Source organism: Alosa pseudoharengus, unplaced genomic scaffold (genome assembly GCF_046254945.1).
Source record: "Alosa pseudoharengus isolate Yale_2024_CS ecotype anadromous, Long Island Sound unplaced genomic scaffold, YU_APseudo_1.1 YU_APseudo_1.1_scf_18, whole genome shotgun sequence".
Lineage (NCBI taxonomy): Eukaryota > Metazoa > Chordata > Actinopteri > Clupeiformes > Clupeidae > Alosa > Alosa pseudoharengus.
The window spans coordinates 21633965-21658883 of NW_027468650.1; the positions used below are offsets into that span (position 1 = coordinate 21633965).

Genomic DNA, 24919 nt, shown 5'->3' on the forward strand with positions numbered 1-24919 from the left:
AAAGCCTAGGAAACCTTAGATCCTGTTGCACACACACAAGTCTAACCTGACAAAACTCTATTACTGTAGCTAAGACCCAACCGGACATTGTTTTGGGATCACACAGAATGTGAGTGGGAGCATGCAGACACTATACGCTGCATGTCTGCTGCATCTCCACGATCACCCGCTGGTGTTCATTTCTCCCACATTCCCTTGCTAGTTTTTCAGCAATTTCAACGACATCATACCAGTGATGGACAGACAGTATGGATTATTTACAACCTTGAATGGATTGTCACAACCTTGAAATCATTGTGAGCTCTGTAAAACCATTAAAGGTTGTATCAGCGATTGCGGGGTAACGTCACTTCTGTTGATGTTAAAAACAAAACACAGAGCTAGCTCGCTACTCCCTCCCCCTCCCTCCAGTGCAATTGAAACTCTCCTAAACGCCCATCTAGTCGGTTATTGGTTGGAACAATGAGTTTGAAGGTTCCACCGTATTACTATTTTCCCAGAAATCTTTGAAATGGTATGAAACTATGGCATACAGAGGGAATAGTGTTGAAATGGGGTAAAGATAGAGGACCTTTAGATGGCCATCTCCTTTAGGTAAGTATCACTTCAAATAACATTTGCATCTGTCTATATTGACTCTGTCCACCCCTTCAGAGAGTGCTGGGCTGTGACACACTTGTGGGTCCACCAGTGCAAGCCTGAAAGATTTAGAGGGTCCGAGGTGCTCTATCTGATAACACTTTCCCTTCTCCAGTTACCACCACCTGCTTTGAATAATTCTGATTATTCACACAGGTGCATGGGACTACATCATGTTGCTCCAATCTGCAGTGATGACTGAGACCACACACATACACACACTCACACACACACACACGCCACATACACACAGACACACACACACGCATGCACACGCACACACGCACACACACACACACACACACACACACACACACCACTCATACCACACATACACAAACATACACCAGTCTCCGAGGGCAAACATCCACTCACTCAAACTCATAGAGACAGGAGTGACTGAGGATGAATGCACACCAAGACAACGAACACAGACACACAAACACAAAAGCTTCCAGCAAAGACTCATGTCTCAGCAAACTAACGTGCGCGCACGTCACACACACACACACACACACAATAATTAAATAATTACACAGCTGAGATATGTTTTTAGTCCAGTCAAAGCACAATTCAGGCTCACTGGAATGGATGAAACATTCAATCCAAACCAAGTCATTTCAGTGGTCATTGCGGTTACTTCCCCCCACACATAAATATAAATGACAGTGAACCTTTTGAGCTCAACAAATCCTTTTCAGTTGGACTTGAATAAGTTTGGTTTAATTTCATTCAGCTCAGGACTGATAGAATCATTAATTTGGTTTGGAGACTGTGTTACAATAAACAATATAGCAAGTTACAAAAAACTACGGTTTCAGTACTGTGCTAAATAATGTCACAGGGCTGCTTGTTACGTATAGATCTATATTTGGATGACTTTGAAATAATCCGGGTGCAAAGACTCAATACAAAAAGTATGGTAAAGCACTTAGGAATATGAACTACATTTTCGGCATAATTCACATCAATACCACCAACTATGCATTTATTCCATAAATCAGAGAAGAATGATATGTAAGTATGCCATTTCAAACATGCCCAACAAAAAGGTCTCAAGGAGGCTGTGAAGACTACACTCCCTCTGCTTAACAGTGTGCACACGGTTACAAGCCTGGCCCTGTCAAAGACGCACAGAACACTAATAAAGGCACTTAAATAACTGTTCTAAAAGAGACACGGGCAGAAAAGGCAACACGCACAGCCATATTACACAACTTATCAAAATTATATGCCACCTCCCTCTGACAGCAGGGTCACATATGGAGAGAGAGAAAGAGAGAGAGAGAAAAAGACGTGTACAGAAATAAAAATATACAAGTTTCATAAGCAACTGACCCAGCCCACTGGAGGCGCCCCCACAGAGAAAGATAATATTAGCGGCTACATTCGTTGGGGAAATTGCAACTCTTGCGACACAGAGTGGATGTGGCCCACTAAGGAGACAGGCTGAAGGCTCAGCAAGGGCTGATTGCCACCACATTTTCTCCCCTGAATGCCTCTCTCTGTTCACTGGAGGCCAATTGAGCGTTCAAAAGACGTCAGCGAGTTCGGCATGCTTTGCAGCCAAGGAATGATGCTGTGAAGACTAGTGGACATGCTACAGGGCTACGGTCTCTTTTGGTAAAAATATATGCTATGCATAATGCATGGAAGGACACTGTGTTACGTGTTTCATGCATATTGTGTAAATTCATTCATCCCTTAATGTCAGAGAAATTCACGCTGAACATGAACAAAACTAAAATATGTGGAATTAGATTGAAATATTTGCGGATATTTTACATGCATTGGCTTTTAAAACTATGGAAGTGATTATTCAAACTGCAACAACATCAATAGCTTGATGTTGTGCTTGTTTTGTACTCCACCATTCCGAGGGCTGGTTAGTGATTGACTCAGTTTTCAGCTGGTTTACCAATGAGCTCATGGTAGGAAAGGAATAGTCAAGAGTTCAATATTTTAACAACGCCACACATCTGAGCTGCTTATGCAATGTGGCTACGTATATCATTGTCTCTTTCCACCATCCCATCCACAGAGTCCCACAATGCCCAGATCAGTGGCAGCACCTGTTCATGTGTCAGTTAGGACGGAAAACCCCTCACCCCACTCAGCCTTGAGGCCACTGCTTTACACCCCGTGTTTGTTTGTGTGTGTGTGTGTGTGTGTGTGTGTGTGTGTGTGTGTGTGTGTGTGTGTGTGTGTGTGTGTGTGTGTTTGTGTGTATGTATGTGTGTGTGTGTGTGTGAGAGAGAGAGAGAGAGAGAGAGGGAGGGAGAGATTGTGTTTTTGAATGTCTGTCATTCTGTGTAATGTTGTCAGTGTGATTCTAGCCGTGCTGCTCCGACTATGAAGTCAAATGGTGCCATGGTGTTCCATGGTGACAGAATCCGATTGGCTATTTCTACCTCCATTCAGGTAGAGTAGCCTACATACTATCCAAAGTATATGTGCTCAAATAATCTTTAATATGCTTCAATATCAAAATACTATGTTGTCAGCACTGATGACTTTGGGCAGCTAAACGTAATTAAGAATTAACTGAGTCATGATTTTTGATACCTCACTATATCTGTAATGCTATGTAATGCTATTGAATACAGTGAATGCTAGCTGTGTTGATATCTAAGTAGGCTAATAACTGCAGAGTATCTCAAGCCCCACTCGTAACAGTGATCAAGCCATAAATCTATCAAATAAACCTCTTTTTAAAACCCATGGTCACAAAGCATGACCGTCTGACATTTCAGTCCTCATTGACATTTCCCAATGCTATCGTATTGGGACGCCACACCTGAATTTTGGACGGGGTAATGAGGGGGGTCCTTCAAAAAGCTCTCAGTAACACACCAAACGCCACCCCCAAAGCAGCTGTAGATATGGAGCCATCTGACCTATCAGGGTGTCCCCCTGGAGTGAGCCCCCAACCCCCAAGGACTTTTGTTGTCATGCCATTACAGAAAAAGTCATAAAGATTCGCCCCAGGCTGTGCCAAAAACCCCAGCCACGGCAGACATGAGAACAAGGGATCGGAGGGGGGAGTGAACGAGAGCGAATGAGAGCGACAGAGAGAGAGAGAGAGAGAGAGAGAGAAGCATCCTCTTGCAGCTGTAGAGAGAGGCAAGCCAGTGATGTTGACAGTGACATGGGAGGACTGTGTTTGTGCAATCCAAAACTGGGCCGAGCTGACAACCGGCACCCAGCAACCTTTTCACCGAAATAATTGTGGAGCAGCCCTGTATCTGAGTGAGCACACTGCTGATGTCTCTCAGAAGCTGTCGTTTACACTTTTATAATATATTCTAAGATATTGCGTATGATAGCCTGACAATTGATGTATTAAATATACAAAGCAAATAAAATGTTACCAGTGCTGAAATTAAATACTATTCAATGTAATAATTGAAATGACATTATCTGAAAAGGACCGCTTTATCTCCTCACAAATCACATAACCAAGAATGCCCTCTGAAAAAAATGAGTAACAGTTACATAGTTGGCACTACTCTACAATGAATTATGCAAATGTGATTAAGTTAGAGATAAGATTGTTTACAGAGTAACACAGGATGGTTTGGAAATAACCCCATCAAGAAAGCGTAGGGTTTTAAATGTCCACTCCATGGGGCTTCACAACCATTTCACAAGAAGCACAGCCAGAGCTTCAGCTTTTAGCTCCTAAGTCAATTCAGTCACAATGATCCACATTGAATAATCCATACACAGGCGAATTAGACCATGACCTTAGCCGCTCCATATAACCAGATCTATCCTTTTCCATGTAAAAGCCCCGACAGAATAGGCAAAAGTGTGATGAGACAACATGACTTACCACCAGATTCCCGATGACCATGACCAACATGAAGACCAGGAGGCACATGGGCTGGCCCGCCACTTCCATACAATCCCACATGGTCTCGATCCACTCCCCGCACAGCACGCGGAACACGATGAGGAATGAGTGGAAGAAGTCCTTCATGTGCCAGCGTGGCAGCGTACAATCCTTGGAGATCTTGCACACGCACACCTCGTAGTTCTTGCCGAAGAGCTGCATGCCGACCACGGCAAAGATGAAGACGATGATGGCCAGGACGAGGGTGAGGTTCCCCAGCGCGCCCACGGAATTGCCAATGATCTTGATCAAGGTGTTCAGGGTCGGCCATGATTTTGCCAGCTTGAAAACCCTCAACTAAGAGGAAGGAGACAGAAAGGATACAGGTGAGAACAGTAATCAACATCAAACACAGCAGTAAAGATTTATATTTATAGAGAGTGATTATTGCTTGTCAGTTTATTTTATTACGGACTGTTTTGATGTGTGCTCTTCAGACAAGGACATTGGCTTTATTCCTGAAAGGCCAGTCTGGTAAATACAGTGTCAGTTTCACTCCTTTGAGAATTGGCTTTCGTTTGGATGCCATCTCAGTGTACTGTGGAAACGACAGTAATCTCCTGACTTTAACAGATTACTTAGCAACCCAACCTTGGCATTGTCTCACACAGTGAAGGCTTAACTAAAGCACAGGACTCCACAGGTGGACAGGATATACCTCTGGACAAAGTGGGCATGTACAGTAGCTCACACATATTTTCGTTCAGGTGAGTCAATGTCAGGAAAAGTAAACTTTTGACACTTTAACCTATGTCATCATCCTGCTCATCACTGACATCACCCACATTTGAATATTTTTTACTAACGAGTCAAATGTGGCACAAAGACCAACCTTAAGATATAAAATGAGAAGTTAACATTATGTTAAGCTTAACTTTGGTATAAAACCCCATTCATATGGCAACTAGCAACAAGAGACCATGGAATATTAATGTAATGCAGTGAAATACAGGGAAATGACCACTAGTGACGTAAAACGTTGCACAACAAGTGACAGGCGATGTTCTATTCACTGTGAATGAGAGCAGGGCTTAAGGAACATCCATGTCTCCAGTGTGCGAAAGGGCAAGGCAGCAAGTGAGGTTCTAGAAGTCTACATGGGACTGCAAAAGAGCTGCTGAGGACAAGGCCCACTCCACTCTTCTGCTGACTTCACAGAGCTGCCTACGGGGAGCAATATACTCCATGCCCGCAGCACTGATCGTCATCAGCGCAGGAGTCAGCCGGACAGCAGGTATAGTGACAGGAGGAGGACACGGAGAGGCAAGTGTGAATGTCCACGGGCAGGCAGGAGAGGTTACCAGTCTGAAGGATCGTAGAACGGACAGGCCCTCCACGTCTGACAGACCCAGCTCCATCAGGCTCAGGCAGACGATGATGCTGTCGAAAATGTTCCAGCCTTGCTGGAAGTAGAAGTACGGGTCCAGAGCGATGATCTTCAGGACCATCTCAGCAGTGAAGATCCCAGTGAAAACCTTTAAGGGACAAATAGAACAGTGAGGAAAACAAAAACAAGAGTTGTTCTGGCTATTCCTGTGTTGTACTCTAGGAAAGGCCAGCTTCACAGACTGTAACAATAGTGCATGATAGTCTGTTTTCAAAAGTTGTAGTCCAACCAGCAAGAATTGAGTATCTTTCAAGTGTTTGTTAAGTTTGGAGAAAATATATCACTGAACTGAGGGAGCAGATGGGAACTCTACATTATGTTTCTGTAAATAGTTGTGCAAGCAAAGCTCTAATATTGTGTTCCAGTTAAAATGAAATATGCTCAGTCTATGCTTTTTAAAAACGCTGTTTTAGGCACATCCTTGGCACTTTCATGTTGGCATGACGGATTGGTCCACTGTCACAGGAAACAAGAGGTGTGTCTGTGGGCAATGTGTGTAGGTGGAAGGAGGGTGGGGGTGGTGTTTGGTGTGTGTGTGTGTGTGTGTGTGTGTGTGTGTGTGTGTGTGTGTGTGTGTGAATGTGTGTGTGTGTGTGTGTGTGTGTGTGTGGGGGGGGGGGGGGTTGGTGGTGAAAGACTGCACACACAGAGAAAGGTCTGGAACAGCTGTGACAGGTCTGTGGTTTGTTGTGATTTTGTTGTCTTTCTTCTCTGCTTCCCTGTCTGCACTCTGCTTGTTGTTCCTGAGAGATGATTGGTTGGATGTGACATGGGATACGTGACACTCTCGTGGAGCAGGGGTGGTGGTGATGGGGGTGGGGGTGGGGGAGGGTGTGAGAGGCTGGGTCTCAGCATCAGAGACAGGCTCTGGGAAGCCCTGACCCTAGCATTAGATGGCTGGAACTTCCCAGACTGCCAGACTTACCCAGCCATGTCTGGCTTGCCCATTTGCTTTAACTTGAGTGGACTTGGCGTAGGTCACATCCGGTAATGAACCATTCAAACTGTCTCCTATAATGCCCTTGAAAGTCAGACTTTTCAGCCCTACTTCACACATTTTGCTATGTGTTCAAATACGCACTGACAAGAAATTAATGAAGACATAACACCTTGTTTAACTGATCGATTACAATGTCTATACTCTTTATCAGCCACTTAAAGCATAACTACTCCCCCTTTTTTAAAAATAAACCTAGAAATATGAGGAGGATCTTTACAGTCTCACTGGAAGATATATGCCCTCAGATTCAACTTGACTTCAGATTGGATTCTATCTTTTATTTGCCTCAAGTAACTTACTGTCAAAACACACCTTTCCAAAAGGTCTGGCCACATTGCATTAACCCAAAGAATATTCTCAGAAGAATACTTCATCAATTATAACAAGCTCTTTCAAATGCCACTGGAATATTATAGTCTACATGAGTTTATTGCCCAGTATGACATGTTCTCATTATTTTGGAAAGAGAAAGCCCTGCGGCTACTAGAGAGTCTTGCATCTATTAGAAATGCATGGTGACACTGACCACACCTCGCCATGGCTGGCACAGACAATGCATCCCAAAATATACCGAGAGTTTGCCCAGGGTCTGGACACATTAGTATTGATGCACCATTTGTTATCATATCGGTTTCTGGCGGCCCACATTTTTTAATGACAGCTTTACATAGATCTCAAAGGTGGGGTGGGCAGGATATTACCACTGGGTGATGCCAGTTTGCTGTGTATCTAACGCCATTATACTCACTTTCATATCTGCTAAAGAATAGCTACAAGCTAAAATACCTATGCATATTTTACACAATGAATTAAATAGCAAGTTTTACATAAATGTAACATGTTGAAATGACACATCAAGACAAAATGGTTTCAGGTGCTAAAAAATGTTAATGGCTGTTACACAGACATGACTGTTATGTTATGTGATTTTTCTTTACTAAAAACATTGCCATTCAATAAACAATATAACAGTAAATGTTTCTGGAAGCCTCTGACATGTTGTTTAAATCTATGTAACAATCCACTTCATGGTTGTCACAATATGTTCCTTTAACTCTGTGCCAAAAATGCAGCAATTCCCGTGAGTTAGCATATCGTGTGATGTATAGTAATTGATAAACAAATCCTGTAGACCCTAAATAAAGCCCTCCACTCAGAACAGCCGCTGCAGGAGACATGGAGCAAAGAGGGTGCACGGCACCACACATCACGGCAGCCGTGACTCACGGAGTAGCTGACTCAGACACGCCTGTCTGTCTCTCTCCTGTCCTGTCTGCCGGAGAGACATCTCTCTCTCTCTCGTCATGCCAGGGCCATGCAGAGCAAGCATGTTTCTGGGGACACGCCACCGATGACACCCTCGGATTCTGCTCACACCACCTCACGCTCCGCCACCAATGGGAAGAGACGAGCTGACATTTGACAGTGTTTTGGTCGGGGACGAGGCAAAGGAGCATGCCTAGCCATAGAGGCCGCAAACCACAACAGGGTAGGTAACGGTTAAGATGGCACGAGCAGCAACTACAGTACCTATCAGGTGAAGAGATGCCAACCATTGCAGAGCATTGTGCCACCTCCAGAGAGACATCAATAAGCTGCCCTCAACTAGTCAAGGCATCATTAAAACAGAGAATTAGTCATGTGTCATCCAAAACAAACCTTGCCATTCTCATTATATAAACAAAAGGGTAATGTTCACCTTCTACAGTATAAGCAGTTTCAGTACAGTATACAGCAGTTACTTTCTCAACTTAAGGAGTCTATCATTTTTTTGGTCTGTAGCTCCGGTAATCAGTTTGTATGTCTGTACAAACTGATTACATGGCTTTCCAGCTCACACTGTAAATCTGTCCTGTCATAAAAATGAGGCCACGACCCCTGTGTCACGAGAGACGCTGACAGTGAACACAAAGCGAACAAGTGACAGAGACAGCCATTTGATGACTGTCGTAGCCTCCAGCCAAGAGCGAGCCGTTAGCTTGCACCGGACGCCACTGGCTAGTGATGCCTTTCAACTTCGGCTCAGACGGAGGTGACAAAGACAGTAATGGTGCCGGTCATGCAAACACGACATGGGACAGAGAGAGAGGGGTAAGTCTATTTTTCAGCGGCTTCATCGTCGAACCTGCTCACTCGACCCTGCTCTAAGGTGGCTGTGACTGCGACTGCTCTGGGCCTCCTGTTCAATAAACACTGTCCACCGTGTCAGGACACTGCACGGAGCAACTGGAGCGAGAAATGCTCGGGAGTCGGCTGTCCTACAGTGACTTATTTCATATACTGAAAAACAACAAAGATGAAGAGGCACCTTCAGCACATAAATACTTCAATGGAGGAGAAAAACAAAAACATGAAATGATTGATAATATCCCTCATAAGTAGATGGGCAGACACAAAGTCAGACAACAGCATGTGGCTATATTTAGATATCAATAACATTATATTAAGTGCATGACATTACAGTATGCATAAAAGAACATTACACTGTGTCCAGCGTCTCTACCATGTCCTCCTGAGGTTCTTGCAAGGTCTTTGTGTTGGGTCATGGCACCAGGCATAGAGGAGTACTATAACATGGCATGTCGCTGATTACTAACAATGAGTACATCATGATTGGCACTGACCTTGCCCTCTAGGTGGACAGGTGCACCTGAGCCATGCCTAGAGTGGATTCATTTGACCATATCACATTCCTTTGTCCTTTTCCATTTACGTGTGCTCTTTGCTTCCTAGTTCTTGCCAAAAGCAACGTCATGTGTCATCAGCGGTTAGAGTTTAGAAACCTGTCCCAGCTAACCTTGCGCTAATCAAACGTCCTGCTTTTGAGGGCAGTTGATGTAAAACTGTTTGCCCCGTCCTGCTTAACACTTCAAATGAATGCATTAATGTGCTGCAGACTGTACTTTCTACTGCAGTGGCCTTTTAATGGCAGCTTAAACTCTAAAGCCCCATGCCAACGTCACCTTTGGCAAAGTTCCTTGTGAAACATTAGAGCTGAGCTGTCTCCGTCAGTTAAGTTCCTTCTCCCTGAAGGGCGCCCTAACCCACACCACCCCTTTTTAAAGTTCTCATTATGTTGCAGCCATGCTAGCAAAAAAAAAGTTCAAATGCAATCAGGTGTATCAAGCCTTTCTATACTTGACCTCGTATGTCCAACGGTGCCAGCAACATACAAAATGTAATAAGGTCCAGTTAATGAGAGACGGAACAAGTGATGGTCGGCTGCCTTCCCCCTTCAAACAAGTCCCATTGCTCATAAAAAAAGAATGCCAAGAAAGCAAAATGCTGCTCACCAGGTTGCCGATGGAGAGCATGGTGTTGAACTCCTCGGTCATGGGGTAGTGTTCCATGGCCATGAAGAGGGTGTTGAGGACAATGCAGATGGTGATGGCCAGGTCCAGGAAGGGATCCATCACCATGAACATGATGACCTCCTTGAACCGGAGCCAATTGGGGCAGCACCTCCAGATCAGGAACTTGTGGGCGAAGGCATACCAGCAGGGGTGGCACTTCTGATGGGCCTCCTCCAGTTCTGTGACACACGCGAGGGGGAGAGAAAGGGTAGGCTGAGTGAACTCAGGAGCTGAGTGGCAAGCATTATGTGCTCGGGCTATTAGCAGTCATTCTTCAGTCACCTCACTTAATGCATGTACAGTATATCCACTTCGCAGACTCACTAGATGACAATTATTCACATCCGACCATTTTCTAAATTGTTGCAGGCATTTCAAAGAACTACCTCACAGGGATCCCTGTACAAAAAGTACAGGCAATCATCTAAATGATCTAAATACATTTTTTGTAAATGAGCATTACGCCCAGGTCTAGTGGTTGAACAATAGACTGACGTTCATAAAAGTTGAATCGGATTGTGTTTTATAACAGTGGAGGTGTATGCAACAATTCATGCCCCGTAACAAACGATTAGATAAATGGTAAGAGGAAAGCTGAGACAAAAACATGTCTTCTGCTACATCTCACCAAGTAAATATGTGTGTCAGTATTACTTTCCTTTTAATGTGATTATTTCAAAGCAACTCACCGTTACCTAAACCTATTGTAGAGGATATATAGTAATATCTGGTCCATATGAATACTTCAATTTCATCTAAACTACAGCAGACATTTTCACTTAGCTATCAAAATCACCACATGGGACAGCTGCGTCTGGTTCACCGCCATCTGATAAATGTAATTCAAGTCATTTCACTAAGCCATCGGGATTGATATCATATTTCCAGTGACAGTGAGCTAGATAATTTAGACCTCATGAGTCTCTTCACATAATTGGATTTGGATTTTGCATTATAAGCAACATACAAAGTTTGGTTTCTTCCTTTGTGAACTCAATGTGATAGCATAGAGCAACTGCTTCATCTGGGTCGCCAAAGGGATTACACTGACTGTGGTACACAGAAAGAGATTTCTCAGGGGAGAACACAGAGAGCAGATGGGGAGGTCTTTCATATGGTGTTATTTATTTCTATGCTATTTCTTCACATTATTTAAATCATGACCAAAGGTATGGGGCAAAACTGATGTTACTGTCTTTTACTGCACAAAATTGTTGTAGTCAAAGTGTAGTCGTGTTATCTAAAAAAGCTTTTATTTATGTTTTGGATGGAATCAATATGCTTACCTCTACAGCTAAGCTCTACAGCTCTATCAACATTTTTAAATTTTTTATTTTAAATGTAGAAATTCAGAACAGAAATAGAGAATTTAGAATAGAATTTTTTTTTGTTGTTGTTTTTGCCATCAATTGTGTGTGCGTGTGTGTGCGTGTGTATGTGTGAGTGTGAGAGAGATAGATAGAGAGAGTGAGAGAGAGAGAGTGTGTGTGTGTGTTTGTGAGAGAGAGAGAGAGTGTGAGAGAGAGAGAGAAAGAGAGAGTGTGTGTGTGTGTGTGTGTGTGTGCGAGAGAGAGAGAGTGTGAGTGTGTCTGTGTGTGTGTGTGTGTGTGTGTGTGTGTGTGTGTGTGTGTGTGTCTCACCCTCCATGGCATCGGTGAGGTAGCTGGCCGCGCTCATGGCGCGATCCCTGCGTGTGATCTCCTCCATGGAGATGGGGCTGGGGAGCAGCATGCTGCTCAGCTCATTGGTGGAGTTGGGACCCTGCCGGAGGAACGGCAAAAACACATCAGTAGACACCAGTGAGGCAAAACAAATGAAGGAATGAACCAATCCACTTTTAACACCAAGTAAAAGGCTAACAAGCATCTAGTTGTACTTTTTATCATTGTGAAAACACTAAGGAAGGCAAACTGAGTGTTTTTACTAGCCTTTATGCATGGTGGACATCGTGTTTATTTGATTTGTTATTTTTTAACAGCTTCTACTGGGGCTTGTGTAATATCTGCCAAAAGTATTTTTTTGTACACTGTGGGTAGCTGACCCATAATGTCAGTGCACATATGAAAGGCTACAAACAATTTAGTGACCTCAATCCTTAAAAAAAAATCAAGAGGAAACAAAGGCCAAGGCATGTGCATTTTATGCTCGCACAATCCAACTGAAAAGGTCTCTTGCAGTGCCAAAAAACATGAAAAATAATAAATCTCAGCTGCAATAAACCGCATTACATATCAATAAATTATGATATGAAATTGAGAATTAACACTTAAACTCTAACAGCAGGTAGTCTGTCAGATAGCATGTTTACGTGACAGTCCTGCCACAGCCAAACAATAACAACAGCAACAAAAATAAACAAAGAGACAAACAAGAAAACACACGACTCTGCGGTGCCGGCACATGGATGAGGAGTCAGCCTGATTGGTTTTGTGAGTGATGCGGGAGTCGCGGGCCTGACTGCATTTGGCATGCACATGCTGTTCTGGATGGGCCGGGGCTTGGGCACGAGACGTCACTTCAGGCGGACCCTTCACGCTGATGCACAATTTTCACTATGACCCCACAGAGGAAGGGCATTGAGTGGGGTTTGGGTAGAGGGGCTCAAAACCGATGTCAGGTCAATGGCAACGGGAAGAGCAAGCCACAACACACAATCACGAACCCAATGCTGTGCACAAACGTGTGTGTGTGTGCTCAGTGCACACAAGCACACAAACACACATACGAGTATTCACAGTCATAATTATTATTGATTGCTTAAAAAGTGTTTTTTTGTTGTTGTTGTTGTTGTTGCTCATGATAAAAAATGCCAGTAGCGCCTTCAACAATGTAAAATTGTAATCAGAATTTTTATATGTTTTTACAAAACATTCACATTGGCTATTTCCTGCTATATCAACAGTACATTTTGGGCCAGTCTGACAACAGTGACACTGTACCGGTCCACTTTGTTTAAATTACAAGGGCCGAGAGTCAATTACTCCTTATTTGTCTGCAGCAATGACACTCTGATTATATAATGGCTTTTTGATCCCAGGTAATCAAAGTTGTGACGCACGGGCACTTTGTCTCGGCCCACATCACCGCCCACCACCACACTGTTTCGGTGTGAGGGGAACTCCAGGCCACTCAGTCTCCCCCGAGTGAGCCTGTGGAACACCAGAGCACCTCTCCTTCAGCATCTGTTGCTACGTTACCATGGCTGCATTGCCAGGACAACAGGGCACCCAATGCACCCCCAACCCTCACCCCAGCAGAGAATTGAGTCAAGGCAACCGCCCTGAGCAACCAAACAGCTTTCTGGAGTTCTCTCCGCTTTATTTGAGATAAATCTTGACTGTTTGGGAGTTATACAAGCCCTCTAGTCTTGGCTACACTTTACAAATAAACCCTTCATATTAAATCTGTCAAATATTAACCCTTCATATCTAATCCATCAGATGTGAAACACTTGAAGGTTTTGCATGATTTCTGAGATATAATTCACTGATAAGGCATCATCAGCAAACCAGCACAATGAATCATGATTTCTTCGTTGAAGAATTCTTAGAATGTCTGTGATTTATTTTTTCAGTTTATTGACAGTCGTGGGGAGGGGGGGGGGGGGGTTAGCATTCATGGACAACCCCGGGTCTGCTGTTTAATAATGAGATATATTACTGTAATGAAAACATTGAAAGTCAGTACATTCGCAGGGGTGGGTGAGGGTGGCAGTTAGAACCGATGTCACCAAGAGCAGTTAGACCGACTCTGATCATGGACGCGTTAGATGTTCTCAGAAAGGGGTCACACTGTTCTGCTTGTTTGTTTTTATTTCTTATTTGTTGCTTTCTGGATCACTGGACTTTCAACCTGTCTGCACTGTGTTATTTCTAACCACACTTTATATCCTGTGACATCTCTAGTGTTTTCATACAGAATACCACAAGCACCACAATATTTCTGTTAGAATATTTAGTAGAGTTTGAGAGTTTGAATACATTTCTGTTTAGTGAGCAAAAAAGTAATACGAGTATATAGGCCTTTTTATAGTATAGAATAGTACTGTAAGTAATCCTTACAAGACGATGGAAAGACAAGTTGAGCTGAGAGCTGAGAATCAAAGAAATGGATTTCTACCTTTGTTGTGCTTCTTATAGTATAGTATGTTTGTATAGATTGTAAAGTACTATGTGCCTCTACCCTTTATAAGTACAACATTTATGTTTTTGATTGTGTGTTTTTGTTGTTGTTGTTGTTGTCTGACAGTGAGGGGGACTCTTTTCTATTCTTCACTGATAGATTATCCCTTGTTCAGATTTTGTTGCACTAATGAAAGCTGCTTCATTGTATAGGTAGATATGTTATCTGTAAGTTTTGTGTGTATTACATTAATACACAGGATTAGATGTTAAAATCCCTTGTGCCAAAGCAGTTCAAGCAGTGTGAATGTAGCAATTCAAGCAGTGTGAATGTAGACAAAATGTTATAATTTGCAATGCATTCAGAAACTGGAGCCTGCTAATCCTCTCAAATATTGATATTCAAAATTCCCTTTGAATTTTCTCAGTAGAGTGATTTCTACTTCCATGTCATGAATGATCGTTTCCTGTTACTTTTCCTGTCCTTGCATATCAATACACTATTCGCAGAATGATACTATCACTCACACCATTTAAATGCATCTAAAAACAACTGAAAAATATTAATGTTTTAATATGACTAACAAACAGTGCTCGAATTACGTGGGAGCCAGAGGGAGCCGAGCTCCTTTAGAGTGAGGACTGGCTCCCATAAAAACAACAAAGTCAAAAATCTGAGGGGGTCTCTGGCATTGTAATTTAATCTTAAACAACGCTCATTATCCATCCCTGTACGATCTCTTACCAGTAGGCTAGGCTACGTTAATTTAAAATATAGGCCACTACTGGATGTAGACCTGCATGTACCCTACGCTCTTGAACGCAGCATGACTGCACTTTACCATCACACCACTATATATGAGCAAACAGCATAATATCGATTTGACAGCACTCGCAAGTTCGAAGAAGTCGTCCTGCTTTGATGCAAAAGTCCTGTTTGTTGTTGAACTTCCGCTTCGCCTCTTCTATGTTTATAGACCTCTCCAGAATAAGTCCCGCCTCCGTAACTTCCGTATCCATCCAACCTTCGGTCGTCAAATGTCTATGGGAAATAACATGGCTGAAGATGGCAGAAGTGTGTAGGCCAATCTGCCCACCAGCTTTTTCCACTTTGTCACCTACAGAGTTTGACAGGTACGATCTTTCAAAACGCCATGTTATTTCCCATAGACATTTGACGACCGAAGGTTGGATGGATACGGAACTTACGGAGGCGGGACTTATTCTGGAGAGGTCTATACATGGATTTCTATGGAACGTCACGAAAACATGCGTGCGCAACCAAGAGGCAGAAAGCACCACAGAACAGCATAGAGCAATGCAAAAGAGCAAAAGGATAAAATGAGTTTTTGTGCTGAAAACTGCACCAATTCGAAATCACGATGGCTAGAGAATGTTAAATATATTCAATATCCCTAACTGAATGCATGTCTTCGCCAAAAATGACAAAATACGATGTTATATTAATAATCCAAATGAACGTCAAACTTTGAAATATAGTCTGAAATGAGATGTTATTATCATTGAGACAACAGGGGTATACAAAAAAATCCGATTGTAGCTTACAGCAGCCGACTATTTAGGTTAAGTTTATAACGTTGTGGACGGCCACCAAGCATCTTCTGCCTCCCGGCTGCGCGCGCATCTAGTTTTGTTGGTAAACGGGAAACCCGTGTATTGACAAAGCCATAAATTATGGCCCATAATAATACAGCCTACTTCAATGATTGTGTGAATTGATCTGCAACTTTCATCTGCCATTCAGAGCTCCGGAAAGTTCCCAGATATTTTGAAACACCTGTTAGCAATCTCTGATGGCGGAATATTCAATGGCTACCCGACAACATCTCATCACGCAGTGCACATTTCCAAATTGTTCGTCTATTTATTTCCACGGTTCAACACGAGACGACTGAACACCCCGGTGTTGATATCACTATGTGTACATTAGCCTATAATACTAGAACGTAGTTTGGCTGCAATGGCTTTATTAATTTCTGCCAGTTAGTGCATTTTCCCTGTGTATAAAGACTAGGCCTACATGCATTATTGTGTTTTAGCCTATCTGAGGCTATGGTTCAAATGAGTTACGTTGTGAAATTGAGAATGGCACTCAGACTAAACTAAGTTTAGTCTATTTTTTTGTATTGTGAAATTTAAATGAAATATGGACTATTGCAATCAATAATATGTTGAAATTAATTAAAATGAATCAATTTCTATCAAATCTGTCAAGTTATAGTCTTGCGCATAGCCTACTGCGCAAAAGCACCACTCGCGCCTAGGCTATTTAATTGTATCGCCTTTAGGTTATGTACTGGATGTGCCAACTTTTTATGAGAGAGAGACCCCCTTAAAGAGAAAAAGATAATTCGAGCCCTGCTAACAAAGATTTAATATAACAATAGTTGAAATAGTTGAATAACTGAAAATCCCCTCAATATTGACAACTGGACATGTTGTGGCTATGCTTGCTGTCACAGAAACAGCCACTGAACCATCCCACATGCACATCTCCACTAAATGTCTCCTATTCTGTAAACTGCGTGCTATCTTAAATATATCATATGCTGTTTCAATATATGTTAAACAAAGATATATTTTCAGTATATATTTTTGATTAGTCATGGATGTACTCACACTTTCTTCTTTGACCTTCTCCATGGTGCAGGCGGGCAGAGGCAGTGCTGTGAGAGGCCCTTGGCCTGTCATCCCGTTCTGGTCCATGGCCACGAAGAGCTTGCCGTTAATGTTGAGGCTGGGGAAGAAGACGCCGGAGCCGTGGCTGCCGATGCTCTGGGTGCTGGTGCGGCGCTTGGTCCAGGGCAGCGCCAGCGATCCCGCCCGGCTGTCGGCATCGCCGTGGACGCTGAACTCGTCGTCGGCGAAGTCCGCCTCGGAGTCCTTGTTGCGTGGCCGGAAGTTGAAGATGCTGACCTGGCTGCCCCTCCTGGTGCGTGATGACAGCGTGCGGACGAGAAACGCGTGTGTTGTGTGCTGGGTAGAGCAGTCAAGAAACAGGAGTGTTAGGAAAGTGGGTTTGGAATACCCACCACAGACTAGTCACTTCCTACATCGCTGTCTTCATGCTGTCGAATGACTATTACTGTCATTGTCCCTTATTTGTGAAGTCTGACTCACCTTCATGCCTTCTATCGTATCGATTTTTTGTGATTTCTCCTCACACTCGTTCTCTGGCCCCTCAGACAATGTTCTTTGGCTTTTCCTCCGAGCTTTTTCTTCTGAGGGAACGTATGGAGACAGATCTGGGGAAATCATCGACTCGGTCTCTGTCACTTTCTGAATAGTGAGGGGGAGTATGACAAAGAAGGTGAGGAAAAAAACAAGATAGTTAAAAGTTGTTGGTTCGAGTTTCAGAGAAGCTTAAATAGATGGATAGACAGACACCAGACAGCTCATTGCAATATCTGCGATCTACGGATGCAGACATGACATCTAAATCACATCATATATCCCAGCAGTGTCATCTTCTCAATTGTTCGAGATGTCTGTAATATTATAAACAGGCTAACAGCCCAATATCGCACCAGCGCCTTGAATCGTTTAGGCTGCTGCTGCTCTGCTGGACTGAGTGAGTTGGGAGACGTACTTGCTGTTCCTGGCGTAGGCGCTCCATGGCTTGCTGAAACTCCCGATCCTTTTGCAGGGCCTCAGCGATGGTGGCCTGGTTCTGCTCCTCGTAGGCCATGGCCACCACGGCCAGGATCAGGTTGACCAGGTAGAAGGAGCCCAAGAAGATGACCACCACAAAGAATACCATGTAGGTCTTCCCCGCTGATCGTAACGTCTAGGTTGAGATGTCAATAAAGATTCCATATTATGCATTTCACTACAGTACAACTCTAAATATCGACATGGAGGCATTTAAGCACTACCATTCATCCTGTTCCATATTACTGTTTTAAAATGTTGAGAATTATATCAATGCGTGATCTGCTACACAGTCTGATTAAGAGAGAGATGTAATCAATTTAACCTTTAGTTTTACGCAGTGCCGCTGAACATTTGAAAATATTTAATTGACACTACATGGAGTGGAGCACTTTGCATCATTACCTGATGATAGAGATTTTCCCAGTAGTCTTGAGTCATGAGTCTGAAGAGTGATAGAAATGCCCAGCCAAAGGTGTCAAAGCTGGTGTAGCCATAATTAGGGTTCCGTCCCGTCTTCATACATTCAAACCCATCTGGACATTTCCTGTGAAAAAAAAAACAGACACAAGATAGATGTGTCCATTTGGTTATGTGGGAGTTATTGAGGGCAACGACAAAATCCTTGAAGTGTTCAAGCCCAGTATCTCTCCAAATATGCACTTAGGAATGAGCACAGTGCTGCCAAATTGAATGCATGCTTTTGACTCACAAGTCTGCACTCCCATTACTCCAATAGTAATTAATAATGGTGCATGAACGCTCATTTGGCTGTATCGTGATACCCTGAAGGTCACAGGAAATGTGAACAAAACAGCACATTAACTAGGACGTGATAGGGTATGGGGACCACGGTGTAGACCACTTTACTGTATATAGCCACTGTTGTAGCTCATAACACAAACACACAGTTCCACCCCTGCCTGAGGCAAGGAAGATGATGCCACCGTGCAGATATGCACCCATGTGCCGCCCCACGTGAGTCGCCGAGCCCCCGGGCCAAAGTGTGCACGGCCCCTCCGACACTTCGCCTGTGACGAGCGGCGAGGGGGTCGCATGATGGGTGGCGGGGGTCAGCCGACTGTCAGCGGGGCCGAGCTGAGAGGCCCATGGCGCCACCAAATGTGCCAGCCTGGCCCCGCGCGCCACTCTTTCCACAACGACTCTGTCTCTCCCCTGCCCGCCAGCCTCTCTCTGCAACCCCCCCCCACCCCCTGGCCCTGCCTGCGGGCTCCGGGGCCAGCGGCCCTCCAGCCACCGTGACATACGGCGGGTGTGAGGGTGTGGGACGATGGGCGCTATCGCTGTCGGACACCTCGGTGTGTTTCTGGAGGACGTGATAATGGACAGGGCCACTTCAATTCAATGCGGATGGGATGGCAAGGGGGAGGTGGCATATGAAATGCAAGGGGGGAGGTGGGAGGTCGGGGGACAGGGGGAGTGATGGTGGAGCTCCACAGGCTGATAGCGAAGCCAAGTTCAGCTCCAGTCCTCTCACACAATGTAAACACTGACTCACACAGAACATCACTTACTGGCACTCTGGGTTAACTCTTTCAGTTGGCACTGCTTGCTGAGCTACTCCAGGACTAGCACAGATGTGCTTACCCTACCTTAGTTTTATGTTTTCAAAAGTTTATTCATTCTACAAACAATGGTATTTTGTTGTGTCTTTCACATTCTTTGATGGGCTCAACATAGGAATCAGAGAAAAACAAAATAGTGTAATCTCAAGGGAAAAGGGCTTTCCCAAAGTATTGTTCTCTCTGCCTAATGCTCTCTGACTGGAAAAAAAATACTACTGTAAACATCCCACAAGGCCCACAGAAATCCTATTACTTCATACACCGATGTGAACCATTTACATATATTTTTCTCCTTGGTATATAAACAATTACATAGTCATTGTGTGATATCCTTAGAATAACAATATATTTTGACAGCCTTATCTGCAACTTATCTGGATGTGAAATCACTTTGGTCACTTGGAGCAATTTGCCAAAGAGGCTGCAGTCACTACGTCCACAAGCTGGAAGCACAATGGTCCAAAGCATCGCCAAAGTATGAGGTCCCCTGACAAGGGCTATTTTGGGGTTTAGTGATGAGCGGGAGGTAGATCAGAATATGTATGGTAGTTGATCCCGTAAACCAATACGGTTCCCTCTCTTTTGTTTCCATATTAGCTGCCCATTGGCATCAAGAGTCTCAACATGACAGGAAGTATTAACGGCAACTTCCTCTGTTGCACTGGCACCAGGCTGCAGTTAACTCAGATGGCATTCCCAAAGCTGCCTCTGCCATTTAAAAATACAGCATGAGTACAACAAAACAAGTATGCTGTTTTTCAGCCAGTGCAGACTAACTAGCCAATTAGTAATTACTAGCTAATGAGCACATCGCATCAGGCCATCTTGGTCCAGAAAACTGTGTATCACAGCAAAACAGTCACAACAGCAACACTTTCTACAACAAAAATAAATAAATATATATATATTTATATATATGAGGCGTGTCTTTTGCTATTTTAATGTGGATTTATTGAGTCACTCAACAACTCAACAACTGACGTGGATTTATGATCATAAATGAGGAATATTGCTTCTGAGTTCTTTAATGCTGCCTGGTCTGCGCTCTTACAAACAGGCATCTGAGCAGGAAAGGTGAGCTGGTCATTAACAGCTCTGGCTCTCATGGCACAGGGTGGAGGGAACCCATTTGAGCTGTTGGCAAAGAGAGCAGGGACAGGAATCTGCCCCCTCACAGGGTTAGTTAGAGAGAGAAAATTAGCTCTCCTTCTGTAAGCCCCTAAAATGAGAGACCAAGAGAGCAAGAGAGAGGAACAGCGAGAGAGAGACCACAGGCTTCAAAGTAGGGGTCTTCACCTTGATAAGACCCTGAGATTACAGCTCATGTTTCAGTCCACGTTCTATGAGGTGAACACGAGTCACAGCCTGTTTGTCCAAACAGACTGCTCCCTCTTCCCTTCCGATGCACTCTATGGGAGTATGTGAGAGCACATAGACACACTGCACTAAAACATTCAAGAGAAAAGCATTATACCCCTACCTCATACACTATGTGAAACTGACAACAATATTAACTAGCTATTCCTTTTAAATAGAGACTTGATCACATCTACCTTCTCACCATTTCCATCCCTATAACGCCTGCCAAACCACACGTTCTGAATGTGTTGCCACAGTCATGAGAATCTCTCATCAAGCAATTACTGAAATCTGAGTTCACAGGCTATTAGCACTGCGTAGGAAAGGTCTAGCAGGGAGGTCTACCAGGATAAGACAACGAAATTTCTATAGCAACCGTTTCCAGGAGGTTTGTTGCCCGAGGAGTTTGTTTTTTGTAACATCCCTTAAGGTTTTCAGCCCATCTCCGTGGACTTGTGAGTTGTTCGAGGTAATGTGGCTGTTATATATTACATCAGATTCTGATTACTTTGAATCATTTTCCTGCTGAGCTAAAATCTTGTTCAAGTAGCTATATAACCTCAATCTGGTGTAAAAATTAATATTGTTTTTAGTATAAAGATACTTACTTTGAGCTTTCCTGTAAGATTATTTAACTTAAAATAAGTCAAAATCTTCTTAAATTAAGACATAAAAAACAAGCAAATTTATCTGCCAATGGATTAAAATATATTTTAAAATGTAAAATTTAAGACAATTTAATCTTAACTCTCATCTTAAATGAAGGTACATTTTCTTAATCCATTGGCAAATACATTTGCTATTTTTTTATGTCTTAATTTAAGAAGATTTTGACTTATTTTAAGTCGAATAATCATACAAGAAAGCTCAAAGTAAGTATATTTATACTAAAAACAATACTAACTAGATATTGTATCTTAATATAAGATTATAACACTTGGTAAGATATCACTTTTTGCAGTTCTACATTTTATTATTGCTTTATATAATGCCCATTCAATTACTTGATTATATTCATACTAAAATTATAAGTTGATTAGAAGATTTTTTTCCATAAAACATGCCAATTACTAGCTAATTGCTACCTAAGGTCTCCTCTGCACTGTAGCTAGAATGTTATTCCTTATTATGTAACTTACTGTGGATAAAAACGTCTGCTAAATAAATAAATGTAATGTAAGACAAGTGTCTGATCAAGACAAGTGTCTGATGAAGAGACATGACATACAGTGGCAACACAGTACATTATTTTGATCAGTTTAGAGAAAGCATTGTTTTACCCTGATTTCTGTCCCTTTGTCTTGACAAGTGATTACTGTAATTAATTAACAATTAAAGCAGTTGGACTCAAGATCACCGGCACTGTGCTTATGAGGCATGCGCTATTTTGAGTTGGCCTGGCTCTGGCTCGTGATCAAAATCATGAGCCGTCCATTTGGACAAGCTATGAGGCGGCTCACTGATATAATCTTTCAAACATCCAAAATGCCCCCTAATTACAGTGTATTTATAGTCTCACCAGTGTAATCAACACAGACCAACACCCTATAATTACCACAGTAATACCGGCAAGGCGATGGGTGTTTTCACAGGAGTGGTCACAAAAGGGTTAATATTATGAGAATATCTCAAAGATTTTGAGACATATTAGTTGATTACAAATAGAAAATGCAACTACCTCATGACTAAAAAGAAACTACTTACAAAATAGGTGAGAATACATCATACTCGTCAGAGAATCTACAAAAGCACATTTTATGGTAAAGTGAATATACTTCAGCTCTTCAAGGATGAAAGGAAATAAATATAGGAGAGATAAAGAACGGGAGGAAAAGACTAAATGATCTCCACTTCATGGCCAAGGCGGCCATTAGCAAAACCATTAGGCGGAGGCCAGAAGCCTGAAACAGGGACCAAGATGAGGGGAGCAAGGGTACCTGGGATAATGGACGCTCCATGAGCGCTCACGGCTGAGAGTGAGACGTATAAAGCTTCAGCCCGTGTCTCCTTTTGACTTATGCTGCAGTAACTGCAATTAACATGGCTGGTTTCAGGGAGATTATCCCTCCTGCGGTATCTGTAATCCTGGTGCCCTGTTCTTCACAATTTAATTATGACTGAAACCCTCAAAAGGCCATTTGTGCAGTGCCATATCAGGCTTTTTAATCAAGAAATGCCACTGGTTGCATCAATCTGGCATGTGTTTGTACTTTGTAAGCTGTATTTTGTCATTCTATGTTTGGTGCACACATAATGGCTGATGTACATCTTAGAAACCTGGTGAGGTATAAAACATAGTCTGGAATGACGCGATACTTTTCCCTAACATGGTGCCCCCTCAGTGCTGCAGTCCAGTATCACACAGTGCGTGTGGTCAGTCCAGGGCAGGGCTCTGTGGGCGGTGTTATCAGCGCCGGACATGAGGCCGCCTGTGGATGCTATGTTATCAGAGGGACAGACAGACAGATCTGCTCTTCTTTGTCTCTCTCTGAATGGGAGCAGATGTTACAATCAACATCTGTGGGCCAGTCCATAATTTATGCCAACAGACTATTAGGCAGCAATGCCGACATGCTTCCCACCTCTATAACTCAGGGGAAATGCCTTGCACTTTCCATTACATGTTCGATATATATTCCCATTTCAACTGAAAAAAAAAACGTCCAATTCTTTTGAAATATTACTGTATTGATTAGAATAGCTTTTAAGATAATGTTTTAACCATTTACAGCCAGGTCTGGAAGCATACTGTAGGCAGCTACCACTAGTGAGTGCTACTAGCCTGTGCGCTAATTGCATTTGCTTTGCAACCATAGGAGCATGCAATGAAATGTACACAGCTATAGCATTTCAGAGACCACTGACAGTGGATAATGGCTCATCTGGTCATCATCCAACACCCCTGTTTCACAGAATGGTTTCACCTAAGTCCCCCGTCTCTTTCTTCATCATAATGGTACAAGCTTATTTTAGGGGCGATAAATGAAAACCCTTTAACACAAATGAGCATTTAAAGAAAATACTTGAGTGATAAATAGCTTGAATGAGCTGTTACAATATGGGGTGTAAAGTGAAAATGTAGAAGTAAAATGCCCAACTGATGTAATACCCAGTATATTGCTCATTGGGGAACAATTTTAAAGTCAGTACCAGCGATACTTTGTCAGAAAGTGTGGTATCCATCAGACTGCTCCAATTCATATTAATTGCTTCAAAGACACATGTGGTGAATAAGTGCTTTTACCATCATTTATATTGTGAGATCTCTTCACAATATTTTAGGTATCACCTGAACACATCATCTTCCAATCTGTCCTTGGTCAATCATATATTATCCACAATATACAGTAGTCACTACTCACGTCACAGTGATACCGAGGATAGACCACTAGTACATATCTGAACTGACTTAGTAAAGTGGGATTTAGCACACGCTTTTATCCAAAGCAACAGGGACTCACATCAAGCTGACAAGCCGTAGGTGGTCACAGACTAAGAAATACTGGGTGTCACCATCACTTCTGAAATAGCTTCACTAAAAGTTTACCCTTTGTCAGCCTCTTTGAGATTTGTGTCAACAGTCAAACAGACTTGGCAATTTCATGTGATTCTAAGACTTAACTTGCTTTTAAAGTCTGTACATCATGAATTCACTACATGGCAACAGAATACATGAGATGCATGCATGACAGCAATTCATCGCATGACAACACAACATACACAAGATGTAATTAGTTAATGACTGAAAATCCTCCTTGACCTCGGCGCAGGAGGGGTCACAGCCGCCCGACGCTGGCATCCAATCTAACCCGCTCCTCAGAAAGCTCTCCTCTGAATGTGACTCAAGAGCTATGCGGCTCCCAGTGCAAGCCGCGGCAGCAGGGGCTGGTCGTAACAGCTGACTCAC

The 24919-nt window shown here is 43.0% G+C and overlaps 1 protein-coding gene across 2 annotated transcripts in view; it reads right to left on the bottom strand.

The window, feature by feature from the left end:
- scn5lab (sodium channel, voltage gated, type V-like, alpha b) overlaps window positions 1-24919 on the bottom strand; it is a 110682-nt gene that overhangs the window by 49650 nt on the left and 36113 nt on the right. For both annotated transcript variants that reach the window (XM_076290514.1, XM_076290513.1), the window contains exons 9-16: window positions 18473-18614; window positions 18006-18203; window positions 17537-17695; window positions 17036-17392; window positions 11915-12035; window positions 10215-10453; window positions 5836-6009; window positions 4475-4831 (exon numbers count right to left, since the gene is read on the bottom strand). In XM_076290514.1, coding sequence (XP_076146629.1) covers window positions 4475-4831; window positions 5836-6009; window positions 10215-10453; window positions 11915-12035; window positions 17036-17392; window positions 17537-17695; window positions 18006-18203; window positions 18473-18614 — 1747 coding nt within the window. The remainder of the gene's footprint in view (window positions 1-4474; window positions 4832-5835; window positions 6010-10214; window positions 10454-11914; window positions 12036-17035; window positions 17393-17536; window positions 17696-18005; window positions 18204-18472; window positions 18615-24919) is intronic.